General features: G+C 57.2%; 2 protein-coding genes across 3 annotated transcripts in view; one reads left to right on the top strand and one right to left on the bottom strand.

Moving 5' to 3' along the window:
• SERGEF (secretion regulating guanine nucleotide exchange factor) overlaps positions 1-12,444 on the top strand; it is a 238,076-nt gene that overhangs the window by 221,517 nt on the left and 4,115 nt on the right. The window lies entirely within an intron of this gene.
• The window catches only part of KCNC1 (potassium voltage-gated channel subfamily C member 1), a 42,843-nt gene continuing 34,437 nt past the window's right edge, over positions 4,039-12,444 (bottom strand). The window contains exons 3-4 of the mRNA XM_060159566.1: positions 6,078-6,266; positions 4,039-4,103 (exon numbers count right to left, since the gene is read on the bottom strand). Coding sequence (XP_060015549.1) covers positions 4,039-4,103; positions 6,078-6,266 — 254 coding nt within the window. The remainder of the gene's footprint in view (positions 4,104-6,077; positions 6,267-12,444) is intronic.

A 12,444-nucleotide genomic window follows, 5' to 3' on the forward strand; every position in this document is an offset into this window, starting at 1 on the left:
TCAGCCCTAAATCTCGGAGCCTTGCTTGGAACCTGAGCCAGACCCTTCTTAGAAGCATGTGGAACCCAGCTAATCCATGCATGCAAGAGTGAATGGCTCTTGGCACCGGATGGCACCACAGACTGTCCAGTTCCCTCCAGTTCCTCCATTTCTCCCTCCCCAACAGTGGCGGACGGGCTTCTCTGCATCAGTTCACTGGCCAGATTGATGAGTGCCTGAAAGCACCAGCGGGGTGAGGGTCTGTTGACAGTGTCTCCCAGACTCTTTTCTGGACCCTTTGAACCCTACTGGTTATTCTCAGACTTGTAGATGTCCAAGCCCCTCATTTCTGCTAGATTCTGAGCTCTTCAAGAGCAAGGGACCAGGTCTTGGTCAATTCTGGAATCCCTTCATTAAGGACAGGTCCTGGGACAGAGAAAGTACCCAATAAGCATGTTAGGGTCACCATAGGTGAGGAGGCTAAACGAGTGGGTTCTGCGATCCCCTCACCCCTACCCATCCTCTGCTTTCATCTCTTACAGATGTTTGATAACTACGCTGTGGATAGCACAACCATTTGACAGTGATTAGCTAATGAGAAAATGCCCACTCATTTCTAAGAATGACTTTTTTTCCCTATAGACTAAGTTGATTGGCCTTCATATCCCTCACCCCGCCACCGCCGCACCCCATGAGAACGAGGGAAGGGAAAAGGAGAGGGGAGTGAGACCCCATCGTGTGCTCATAGGTCTTGGGCCCGCAGCCCCTGCAGTGATTGTCGAAGGGCGGCCACGTACCAGGTTTGAGCAGGATGTTTACATCCTAACCTACCACACACAGTCTCCCCTTGCAGGCACCCCGGCTTCCCTTGACGCCCTACCACCTTCGGTCCCAGTGGACCATCAGGCCAAAATTCGATGAGGCTGTGCTTGAGAACGGTGAATCCAGGCCTGGGGCTCAGAGTAAAGCCCTCCATCACCATCCACCACTTCTGAGTGAAGTGACTTAGTGAGAAATTGAAGTTGGGAGGTAGACAGTGAGTCAGGAAATGGGATGGGGTTCCAGGTCCTAAGGGGCACACGTATAACTGCGGCAGGGTTCGAATTTCCCAGCGGCCAGAGCACGGAGAGGTGAGAGTTGGGAGAGGAGAGCCGGGGGGCCTTGCTAGCCAATTTAAGGAGCTCTGACTTCATTCTTAGGGCAACAGGTGTTTGTGCAGAAAATTGAGGTGGTCAGATGTGTGCGTGGAAGGCTCAGAGCAGTGTGTCAGTGGGCCTTCGGTCATACCCATGGCCTGAGGGCCCTGGGATTCAGGACCAGTGTTCCAATCAATTCCATCTCCAGCCCCAGCAAGGCCTCAATTAGCTTGAGACAGCTTCACCTGAGCTCTGGAGTCAGCCCACCTGGGTTAAAATCTTGGCTTCATCATTCATTGGCTGTGAGGCTTTGAGCCGTTTACTTCTCTGCGCCTGTTCTCTTGCCTCTAAGATGAGCTTGTTGAATTACTGTGGGTCATCATCAGACCACTTGTCTCAGATGCCCTGCACATGGCAGAAGCTCAATGTATGTTAATCCCTATTCCCCGTTAGCTGCTGTGTCCCTGAAAACCCCTATTCCAAATGGCCACGTGTCAAGTCCCACCTGAGTCCACCAGAGGCACCTCCTCCAGGGCGAGAGGGAACTCTGCCCTCCCTGCAGCCGCTGAGGCTACCTGGCTTCTACATTCTGATGCTTATGAATGGCCGTTACATACGTGGTGTGGGTCTGGCAGCTCTTCGGCTGCATAACCCGTGGGCAGAGGCCTCGCCATGCTCACTGCTCCACTGATCCCCGCCCCACATTGGTGAGGTAAATGCTTAGAGGGGTGAGAAACTATTGGGTGAGAATGCGACACCCACCTTCAGCCTCCCACCCACCCATATGATCGTTGTCTTGGCCATGCTGGGAGGCATCAGGGAACGGAAATCCAGGGGAAACTGACCCCCATTTGTTTGTGGCCCTGGTCAGGTCACTCCCCTCTGGGCCTCAGTTCCTCATCTGTAAAATGCTCAGAGGTGGAGTGCCATGACCATTAGGGACTTTCCACCAGAGATTCTCGAATGGATAGGAAAAGAATTGGAACTCCAGTCCCCCACTCTACCCCCAGCCAAAGCCAAGTGAACAACCCAAGCAAATCAGCATCCCTAGGAGAGGGCTCCACCCCTTCCAAGATGCCTCAGGCTGAGGGAGGGGTGTGTGATGAGGTGACCACCAGACTGGGCCCAGCAAGGGACCAGTCAGACCCCTGCCTCTGGCTCCGTCAGATTCAAGAATGGCCCTAGGAGGGAGGTGACCATGGTCTGCATGAGGGGCAGTGGCGGGGGCGGGAGCTGGGAGCTCCGAAAAAACCAGACCCAAGGAGTCATGAATATGGCATGGATCCACGGAGAAGTTTCCATATTGGTGAACCCCCTAGAGGATGGGCTCGTCTTGGTGCCATTTTTGACCGATTCCTTCTGAGAGCGGCCTCCCTCTCCCCACCCAACAGGATCTGCAGGTTGGGGGGCAGGTGGCGGTCCTGGCTTTCCCCCAGTGAGAGGACAGCCAGCACCTTGGGTGGGTCCCTGAGATCAGAGGAGCCAGGGCTCAGGCTCACCCCAGCCCAGCCACAGAGGGCCTGACCAGGGGCCCAGAACTGAATCGCGACACTGCCAAAGGCAATAAAAACCCAAATCCATGCTTCATCTCCAATGTCAGCTGTTTATTATTGAGGGCCAGGGCCCAGGGAGGGGAGGGTGTTGAACTAAAGCAGCATTGCTCTCTTTCCAGGAAATGTTGCGAGCTGCAGTGAGAGCTTGAGATGTTGCATTTTTTTTTCATCTCAAGCATGTGTTTTTCAAAAATATCATCCTTCCCCACCCCTTACCCCACCACTAATTTTAGAATCAGACCAAAGCCAAGCTACTGTCCTCTGTTTCTGTTGGGGAAATACTATATTTATTCGAGATGCAGAAGTGTGTCTCTGCAAACCTCCGATTGCTTCAGGAAAACAAATCTGCTTTAGACTATACAGAAACCATGATACAAAATTTATTTCATGCTAGAATCGCTTTGCATAACATTGGGCATGCAGTTTTCTTACTCTGAAGTACTAAATTGCATACAATGCCGGGTTGTGCCTTAATAAAGGTGGAGGAGGACCAGCCCTCCCGCGGTCCTGATCTTTTTGGTGCTCTGAAGGAACACTTGGAAAATCCATAAGGTGTTGATTATCTACTATGAACAATTTGTTATGAAAGTTGGTCGCACTGAATCTACACACCGCTAAGATGATCGAATCAACCTAGACTAGCCGCTGTCAGGGGTCTTGGGGAGACGTCCGCTGGGTCGCAAGCATGCCAAACAGAGGGAAGAAGGCGGCAGTGTGTTTCCACAATTCTATTTGGAGCAAAGTTCTCAGTTTCCGCGTGAGAGATGAACTATGAAGGTGAGGTCAATATGACCGATGACTGACCGACTGCCCTTTTGGGAACCTTTACTCTCCATTTCAATCTCGTGTACAAAAAGGGAAGCAATCCGTTCCCCATCCCCACCCCTCCCCGCCCCCCGCTCCATTCGCCCCCAAAACGTACAGGTTTCTACCAAATGCCATTTACAGTTTGGCTCCAACAACATGTATAAAAGGAAAGCGCTTTGAAAGAAAATAGAGGACTCTTGCTTGTTTCTCTTCGTTGTTGTCGTGGTTTAGGGTAATCATACAGTTGCAGGGGATTGGTGGGTTTGGATTGCTGGGTTTTTCTGTTGAACTTCATGCAAGTCATGCTAAGGAACCCTTCCATCCCACCCCTTCCCCGAATAAAATAAAATTTTTAAAAAATGAAAAGAAGGAAAACAAATCCTCTACAGTCAGTTACCATTTGGCCGTAGAAAAGCTACGTCCGTCCTAGTACAAGGCCTGGGCCACTCGGACTCGTCCGGCAAACCTGCATGGCGTGAATTTACTCTGTCCGAGGGTGAGGAGGGGCTGCAGGTCCACCCAGATGCTTAATAGCCACCAGTGTCCTGGGCCAAGCCGCCTGGTCAAGTCACTCTCACAGCCTCTGTCGGCATATACTTAGCAATGACAGGGCTTTCTTTGCAAAGATCTGTATGTAAAGAATACAATTAACACTTGAGCTTCTCTTCTTGGCTTTCCCATCCCGCTTGGTACTTAGTTTTTACGGAAGGAGGAGGACAGACAGAACAGCCGCATGCAGAGGCAGGCAGATTCTTCTCCAGCTGGCTTGCTTCTCCCATGCAGTGAGCCAGCCTAGCACGCCTCTTTCTCTCCCTCCTGGGGGAACGGGTTAAGCTCCTAACTCTTCTCTACCCTGCACATGGCTTACAGCCTGGAATCATCCTGAGAAAAGCAAGTCCTCGGCGGCCGTCATGACTCCATGAGAGCGGGGCCGGGTTGATGCTGGTGGGGCACTTCACCCTTGGTACCTCTGTGGGACCGCGGAGTGGGTACCACCTGTGGACAGTGGTTGCCACTGGACTCCCTGGCCACTACAGGCTGCTTCTGTCCCACACAGCCTGGGCTTCTGGAAGCCCAGTAAAGAGTCTCTCCTGTCTGCTCTTTTAGGCCACACAGATTAATCCAACATTCAAGATGAAGGAGACAGGCAGCCCACGAGACCTTACCGGGCAGAGCACAGCCACTGGGAATGGTCTACCTGCCATCCCCTGAAACCCCCTGGGCTGCCCAGTTCCTGGCTTTCTAGAGCCTCCACTTGGGAAAAAGCCAGTTGTGAAGGGGAGCATCAGGCCTATCCATGGAAGGCCAAGGATGGGGCCCGCCCCCGGGGCCAGCAGCCCCCTTGCCATGCAGCACCATGCGGGGGGTGGTATGCCGCACTGGGGTCCAAGGGACCTCCAGGCCGGGCAAGGAAGCAGGGACCAGCCTGGATCAGGTGAGCACACTAAGCGCCAGTGACCAGAAGGACTTCCCCCGTCTCCCTGTGGGCTGCCTCTCCTCTTCTGGGTTTGCCCTTTATTTTGAGTTCTATGCTTTCTCCTTGCATATTGTTGAACCATTTCAAATACTGGAGCAGTTGTGAATGGCCACCGGCTACACCAACTGTTGCTCTAAAAAACCAACTATCTGGCCCAGCCTGCTCACCCCGGTCAGCATGCACCCCGTGTGAGCCTGTGAGCTGCTTCCCAACATGCATGAGCCGCCCAGCCAGTCCGCTGTGCCAAGGATGGCTTCCTCTGCCTTCCAGGTCCCGGCCAATGCCTGGAGCATGGAGCTAAGGCGCGCTGGGCCCCCACCCCAAGCCTCTCTGCAGCCCATGCTCAAGCGCTAGTGGAAGCCTTTTCCCCAGGGGGTCAGCCTAAGATAAGGGTCCGATCCAAGGAGACTTTGAGCAGAGACCGCCACGGGGCTCAGCCTTCACCAACCACAAGGGGGCGCTGACCACACCCAGGGCCATGGCTGACGGGCGCTGGGGACAGAAGGGGTTTCACAGAGTCCTCCGTAACCACCTTCTCTTGTCAAGTTCTCTGTCTGCCACTAGCAGTATTCTGACTGGCACATACCTTACCTCTGCAAGGACACTGGCCTCACCTCCAAGCCCTGAAGCTACCTTTCTCTTCATGCCTTCCCTCCCACTGGTCTGTGGATTCTCTTTAAAGGATGCCACTTTCAGAACATGGATCTTGGTTGGCTAAGCCCACAGGGTCCTGGTCAGACCAGGCCCACCCCGTCACCCTCCTCAACCAAGGGACAGGGGAGATCACTTTACTTTTGGGGCCTGACCTGCCATCTGCCAGAGCAGCCTGGGGGAGTTGAGGCTCCTCCCACATCCCCGGGTACCCCTCTGCCTTGGGGGCTGTAGCTGTCCAGCCTGTCCCCAAGTCCCTTCCTACCCCTCAGCTCAGTTCCAACCCACAGCTGCCTGGACCTCCGGTTCTCTCCGCCAGCCTGCCATCCCACTTACAACATTGGGACTCAGACCTCCGGGGGCCGACCCTGGGGCTCCTTGCCCCCCTCAGTGTGCCTGCCGGCCCCTCAGCGCCCCTTGCCCGCCGCCCCGCCCACCCATCTGCAGGGGTGCCAGGCAGCCTCCTCTACATACCCTTTCTCACTCCTCCACCAGGTGGGCACGCGTACTCCCCGGTTGATAAGAGGAAGCAGGGTCCGTATCTCTCGCGGGTGCCCGAGCGCGTAAAGGGCAGGCCCTCATCGGGAGTGAGGGCCTGGTCTATGTGGGGGCAGTCTTCGTTCGCCAGCGCGGCCTTCGCCACCTCCCCATTCAGTTTGGAATCTTCAAACATATAAGCAGAAGCTATTGAGACACTGAAAACTGTTTAGTGGGGGAGGGGGGGGGGAACAGGCCAGAAGTAGGGCATCGGCAAAGGGCAGCCGGTAACTGAGGATGGAAAAGCGAGCAGGCCATGGAGGGAGGCACAAGGCTGGGGGTCCCCGGCTCATTCAGGCAGCCCTTGGGCTGCCCACAGTGCTGGGGAGGAGGGTTCCTGAGTTTGCTCAAAGTTTGCAAAAAGATGAGTTGGTGATGGGCCCAGCAAGCGCAGTGCTGGGGGCTGGGCCCCAGGTCCAAGGCGGGGCCGATGAGACAGGATGGTGTGGATGCAGTCATGGGTAGAGGGCCAGACACAGAGCTCAGGGAGAAGACAGACAGACACGCAGAAACACTCCTGTTCAGAGAGGCAGCCTTTTCTGGCCCCTCCGCTGCCAACCAGAGCCCTGCTGCCTCCCGTCCACATCCAAGCTGGCTGCTCAGGCATCCCTGGCCCCATCCAGACCCCGTCCATCGGCTCTACACCAGGCCCCATTTGGATCCCCTCTGGCCACTCGCTTCACACTGTCCCCCTCCACACCCTATCTGATCACTCAATCCCCCCATATGGACCCAATCTGGTCACTCTGTATGCTCCATCCCCCATACAGACTAGGCCTGGTCACACAGTCTCCTGGTCCCCCATGCAGACCCAGTATGACCACTCAATCTGCTCCATCCCCACACAGACTTAAGCTGGTCACTCAGTCCACTCTGATCGCCACACAGACCAAGCCAGTGTCTTCCACCCCGCTCTGCCCCAAGCAGTCCTAGTCAGCTTGCACAGGCGCAACAGGAATGTAGGCATGAGGCAGTGACAGCGGCCAGGATTTGGGAGGGGCTCCCATTCCTCTGTCTCCTCTCGGCAGCATCCCCCGCAAAGCAGAGCAAATGGATGTGTAAAGACAACAGTGGCTGATGGACTCGGGTGGGAAAGACGAGTCTTGGCCTCTGCAGTAGCCTGAGAAGGAACCTGGGAGGAAGTTTGGGGCACATTTGGTGAGGGTGAAGCGTGGCCAGAGCAGGGAGCTCTCCCTCTCCCAGGTCCAGGAGCAGCGCCGTGACAGCCTCTGGAGCTGGCAGAGGTAGCTCCGTTGGCCTCTGTCCCCGCCCATCACTCTCGGGGACTGAGCCTGCCCCACGCTCTCTGCTCTCTAAGCAGACTCTTCCTGGCCAAGGTGGCGCCGACTCGGTCTCCGGGGTGGGCACTGTGGTTTCCTCAAATACTTCCTCTAGGGTGACAGCCTCAAGGGAAAACAGACCCCACAGGGGCGTGACCACACGGGGAGGCCCTCTGAAAGACTAAAGAGGGGCAAAAAGCTGGAGACAGTCTCCACCCGATTTGACCCTCTTCCATGACCCTGTTCACATCATGTAACTACACGCAGAAGTGATCCTTCTCCGTGTGCACACACTCAGCGTGCCCGCGGGTGGGATCACGGCCCGTGTACATATCATGTCACTACAAAGAGGCAGGCAGTCAAAAGAGAAATGGACCAATCAGGTTTATTCGTAAAGCAAATCCAAAAAAAAAAAAAATCCCATCATAATTTTGGAACTTAAAAAAAAAGTCTGTCATACAAGATGGCAAAGCATTTCACGTACAGTGCGTTTCTTGACAAATCCCAGGGGCTTCACTCCCCAATTTACTCTGAACCAGAAAGGCCAGTTACCAAGGTAACTCTGATACCACGTGACTGGGGCTGGGGCCTCTCTGGGGTCTGGGGGCTGCCTAGCACTTGGGGTGTGTCTGAGGGCACACACGTGTGCGCACAGACAAGCCCGGTTCTGCCTCCCAGTCTGGCTGGTCCCATCTTCCCTCCCAAGGGTCTCTGGGGAGAGGGCAGGGAAGTTTAAGGGAGGAGGTTGTAGATGAGGGGGCAGAAGTTGGGGCCCACAGTACCCTGCACACAGTTTCCTCAAGGGGAAAACAGCGAGTCCTACCAGGCAGCGTCTCTGTCTGGGAGGGGAGCCAGGACTTGCTGTCTCTCTACTGGCCATCGTCTGTCAGTGGAGGTATCTATAGCCTGCAGGGCTTACCCAGGGGTGGGTCAGAGGTAGGTGGTGGAGCCTGAGACCCCTCATCGGACTCTGCCCCCCAGCACTGTGCCCCTGGAGCAGCCAGCTCCCACAGCATTTAGAGGACCCAGAGTTGAGGCTGGTTTCCTGTAGGCGTCCGGCCAGGGGATCCCTGGGTGGATGTGAACTGGACACCCTTCCCTCCCTGGAGCCTGCTTCTTCTCCCAACCGTGGCCTTTGAGAAGGGGCTGTGCCTGAGGGCTGGTGGGGGGGGGAGTGTTTATGTCCCTCTCTGTGAAGGAGCCAGGCTCCCTGGGCTGCTGGCTAATCTGCAGTTTGGTGAGCTCTCAGAAACTGGGAACATTCTCCCTTCCCAACTCCAGAGGGGGGCTGGAAGAGAGACCACCCAAGGGGGGCCAGCTCTCCAAACCTGGGAAAGCCATGGAAAAGGCCAGAGGTGCCAGCCGACCCAAGACTCCCCACCCTCCTGCCCCCACCCCATCCTTTAGATGAGATGGCCACCACGCCCCTCGGCTCCCAGCTGCTCCCCAGGAGGCTGGGAGCCCTGCCTCCCCTGGCCCAGGGCCCCTTGGCCCCCGCTAGACCCGAGGGCCTGTGATGATGAAATGGCAGCATGGGCAGCATCTCACGAAGATGGTTTCCAGGCTTTGAAATGGGCTGAGAGATGAGCGTCCGCGAGAGGGTCATTTTTTTTTAAACTTTGGAGCAAGGAGAACCCGATGTCCGGCCCTGAGCCAGCACGCTGGCTTCTGTGCCCTGGTCTCCAGGCACCGCCGAGGTACTTACTGTTCACACCAGCAGCGGGCGCGCCAGGGGCGCACGCAGGGCTGGGGCGGGGTGGGAGGGGTGGCTGGGAATTTCCTCGGGTTTAGCCCCGAGGGGGCTGCCCAGCCTGGGGCTCAGGGAAAAAGTCCCAGGCTAACTGGGGACAGTCTGTGAGAGACACGAGCAGAGTACAATCACGAGAACCGGCACAAGTCATGCAACAAAACGAGGAGAGAGAGAAACATGATTAGTGGAGAGAGAGAAAGAGAGAGCATGTGAACAACACAGAAAAGAACACCCAGGCCTGGCCCTCAGAGCCCTTCATTTCTCCGCTCCTTCCCCCTTCGCCTGCCTGGGGGCCACACCGACCCCACTCAGGGCTCCCGCTGCCCACCCTGGCCCTGCCTCCGAGCAGAAACTCGGTCAGCCCGCTTGGAGGGGCCCTGCCCACACCCTTCCTGGTCACTGTTGTCCCAATCCCCGCCACCTCCCCTGCCCTGGGGGCTACACCACTCCTGGCCCAGGAGGGGAGGGGTGGAGGGCTGGGGCCAGGGGCGCTTTGGACTCAGGGCAGAACCCAGAGGCTGCAGTGGTAGCTCCCAGGGGGCCCAGGCAGGGGCTTTTCGGGACCTCACTGCTGCTCTATGTGCTCATGGGCAGGAAGGGGGGCCTGGCCACCACCCATCCCCCGTGCCAGCCCCCTCGCTGCTCACCTATGGTGGGACCCTGCAGCCCCAGACGCAGCACCCCAGAGGACCAACCCACATCACAGAAGCAGGGATGGACGAGACACATGTGAATGCACATGGCAGGACAGAGGGAGCACTCCGAACTGCCCAGAGGAGGTGGTCTGGGCCCCCGACTGCAGATGGGGGAGGGACCCCCCCTTCTGGGAGAGGAGCAGCTTCTCCTGGGCTGTCAGTCCCAGGCAGTCCCTGACCATAGGGGCGCCCTCCTGGCATTCCCCTGTGAGGCCCTACAACCCCTGCCAAGACGAATCCCCCGAACACTGACGCCATGCCAGCCATGGTACAGAGGAGACCAGATCATCCCTCACAGACACACAGACCTGAGGTTTCAGGAGAGACCAAGAGGTGGAGGTGAGGGGAGGGTGCTGCTGACATGACTGGGATGGCTTGCCTGAGTCCCAGGGGTCTAGCCCTGGAGGTAGGGGGTGCCCTTAGAGCCCAGCACGTTGCACTTGGCCCCAACCCAGGTTCTAAAAGTGGAATTGGTGAAGCCCAGCCCTCACTGAGGCCACTTGACTGCCCTTGGGTGTGGAATGAGACTGGAAAGGCCCGGGGGGGCTGCATCTCACCTCTCCCTTCCTGCAGGGTCCGGTCTCCCCCACATTTGCCTTCCTCACCTCTGGCCTCCCCCACACTCACTCACCGACTCACCCAAACCCCACGCCCATCTAGGACCATAGCTGCAAGCAGGAAAGGAGGCAAATGGGAAGGGACTCAGGGGTGCCGGGTTGAGGAGACACCCCCTAAGGACCACACACCCTCTTGGTGATAGATAACTGGGTCTCACACACCAGCTTTCAGAGGGAGGAGTGTTCTGGTGAGGTATGCGGCTCAGAGGGGTCTGGGGTCTCAAGACAGCACCCTCAGGAGCATGAGAACTCGGAAAGGGGGCGGGGCAGAGTTTGGGGATGGGAGGGAGAAAGGTAGGTGGAGTTGGGCATCTGGGCTCCAGAGGGCAGGCTCGGAAGGGCCCCAAGTACCTCCTCAGCCGTAGAGACCGTGCGAGCCAGGACACTCTGGATCCCTGAGACCTGGGGCTGCAGCGAGGAGGTTCCCAGGAGCAGGGCTGCCATGGCTACGGGGCCCAGGGCCTCCAACAGGAGTGCACAGGCTTTCCAGGCCTGCTGCGGCACGGCAAGAGGGCTTGTGTCCTGTGACTGGCCGGTGTACCTGCCAGCACACACACATCTGCACTCCGCGTGTGTGTGCACGTGCATGCGTGTGTAGGTGTGTGTGCATGTATGTATGTGTGTGTGTGCGTGCATGCACGCCCTCAGCACATGGAGAATACTGGCATTGTCTGGGAGTACTGAAGAATTTGCGCCTGACTGGAGTGAATGAGGGATCCTTGACAGGTGGGCCTGGGGCACCCATATTTGAGGCACCGATCCCGAAAGATTCAGCGTTGGGAGGGTGTGGAAGAGGGCCAAGGAGCGCCGTGGTGATGCCACCCAGGCTGAGCTCTTCCTGCTGGGGCCTGGGGTGAAGCTGGGGGGCTAGGCCCACCCAGACCCTCCCCTAGGGCCCCAGGAATTTTCCTTGCCATGGTGGCGGCTCCTGAGGTCGAACAGAAGGGCTGTGGCTAACCCAGGGCAGGAGCGGGGCAGGGGCTTTCCTCGGCCCCCGCCTGCCTTGCTAAGCAGGGGCCACACCCGCCGCCAGGTCCCCCTGTTCCGGCCTCTGAGACCCCTGCCCAGTCCCTGGCCCAGCCCAGAACACTAACCACGTTCCTCTCAGGTGCCTACAGCAATCCCAGGGAGTGGGGAGGGGTACGGGGCCAGGCGAAGGGGCTGGGAAGTTCCCACGGACAGAGAAGTGGGCCTTGGGGGTACTGCTCTGGGCAGCGTAGCTGTGGGATGAAGCCAGATCAGGAGTAGGATGGGGGTGGGGGCCATCGGGGGAGAGTCCATCACCCACTGGGGGAGGCCACCCGGGCCAGGCGGCACTTGCTCCTCTAGGGCTGAGCTAGCCTACAGCCCCCCTGCCTGCCCTGGGCACAGGGGCATCTTCTGTAGACTAAACGCCACCTATCCCTGACTCAGCCTCCTCGCCCCGGCACTCCTTCTTAGCTCGGTGTCGTCATTCTTCTCTGGGTCGTTCATTGCCTTCAAATCCCTGTGTTCACAGAATAAGTCGATGGTATCCCATGGGTAGAGGTAGACTATGGGCTTTATATCTTCGGACCAGAGCCCCATGATCAACTTTATGTGCTATGTGCAGGTTCTCATAAAACTGAGATAGTCCCATAACGAACCACTAGCCATGGAATATTAGAATATATCCCACGGTGACTAGTATTGTTTCATGGCCCCCCTCCCCCCCTCCCTGACCCCCACTGAATTCATGGGAAAGTGGTCGTACACTGGTTGGGATGTCATGTATTGCTGCTGCAGTCCCTACCGCCGGAAACGGGGAGAACTCTGGGTGGGAGGTTGTTTGCTGGTCTGTAGCGCTTTCATCTAAGCTGCCGGGTGGTGGCCCCCTCTAGTCCTTCGCTCACCAGCCGCTCCCATCAGAAGGCCACCGGAAACTCCCACTTGACCATCAACCCAAACAGACAACGTGAAAGCTAGAGTCACTCCAACAGGTTC

The sequence above is a fragment of the Lagenorhynchus albirostris genome, chromosome 9 (assembly GCF_949774975.1).
Source record: "Lagenorhynchus albirostris chromosome 9, mLagAlb1.1, whole genome shotgun sequence".
In the NCBI taxonomy this organism is placed as follows: domain Eukaryota; kingdom Metazoa; phylum Chordata; class Mammalia; order Artiodactyla; family Delphinidae; genus Lagenorhynchus; species Lagenorhynchus albirostris.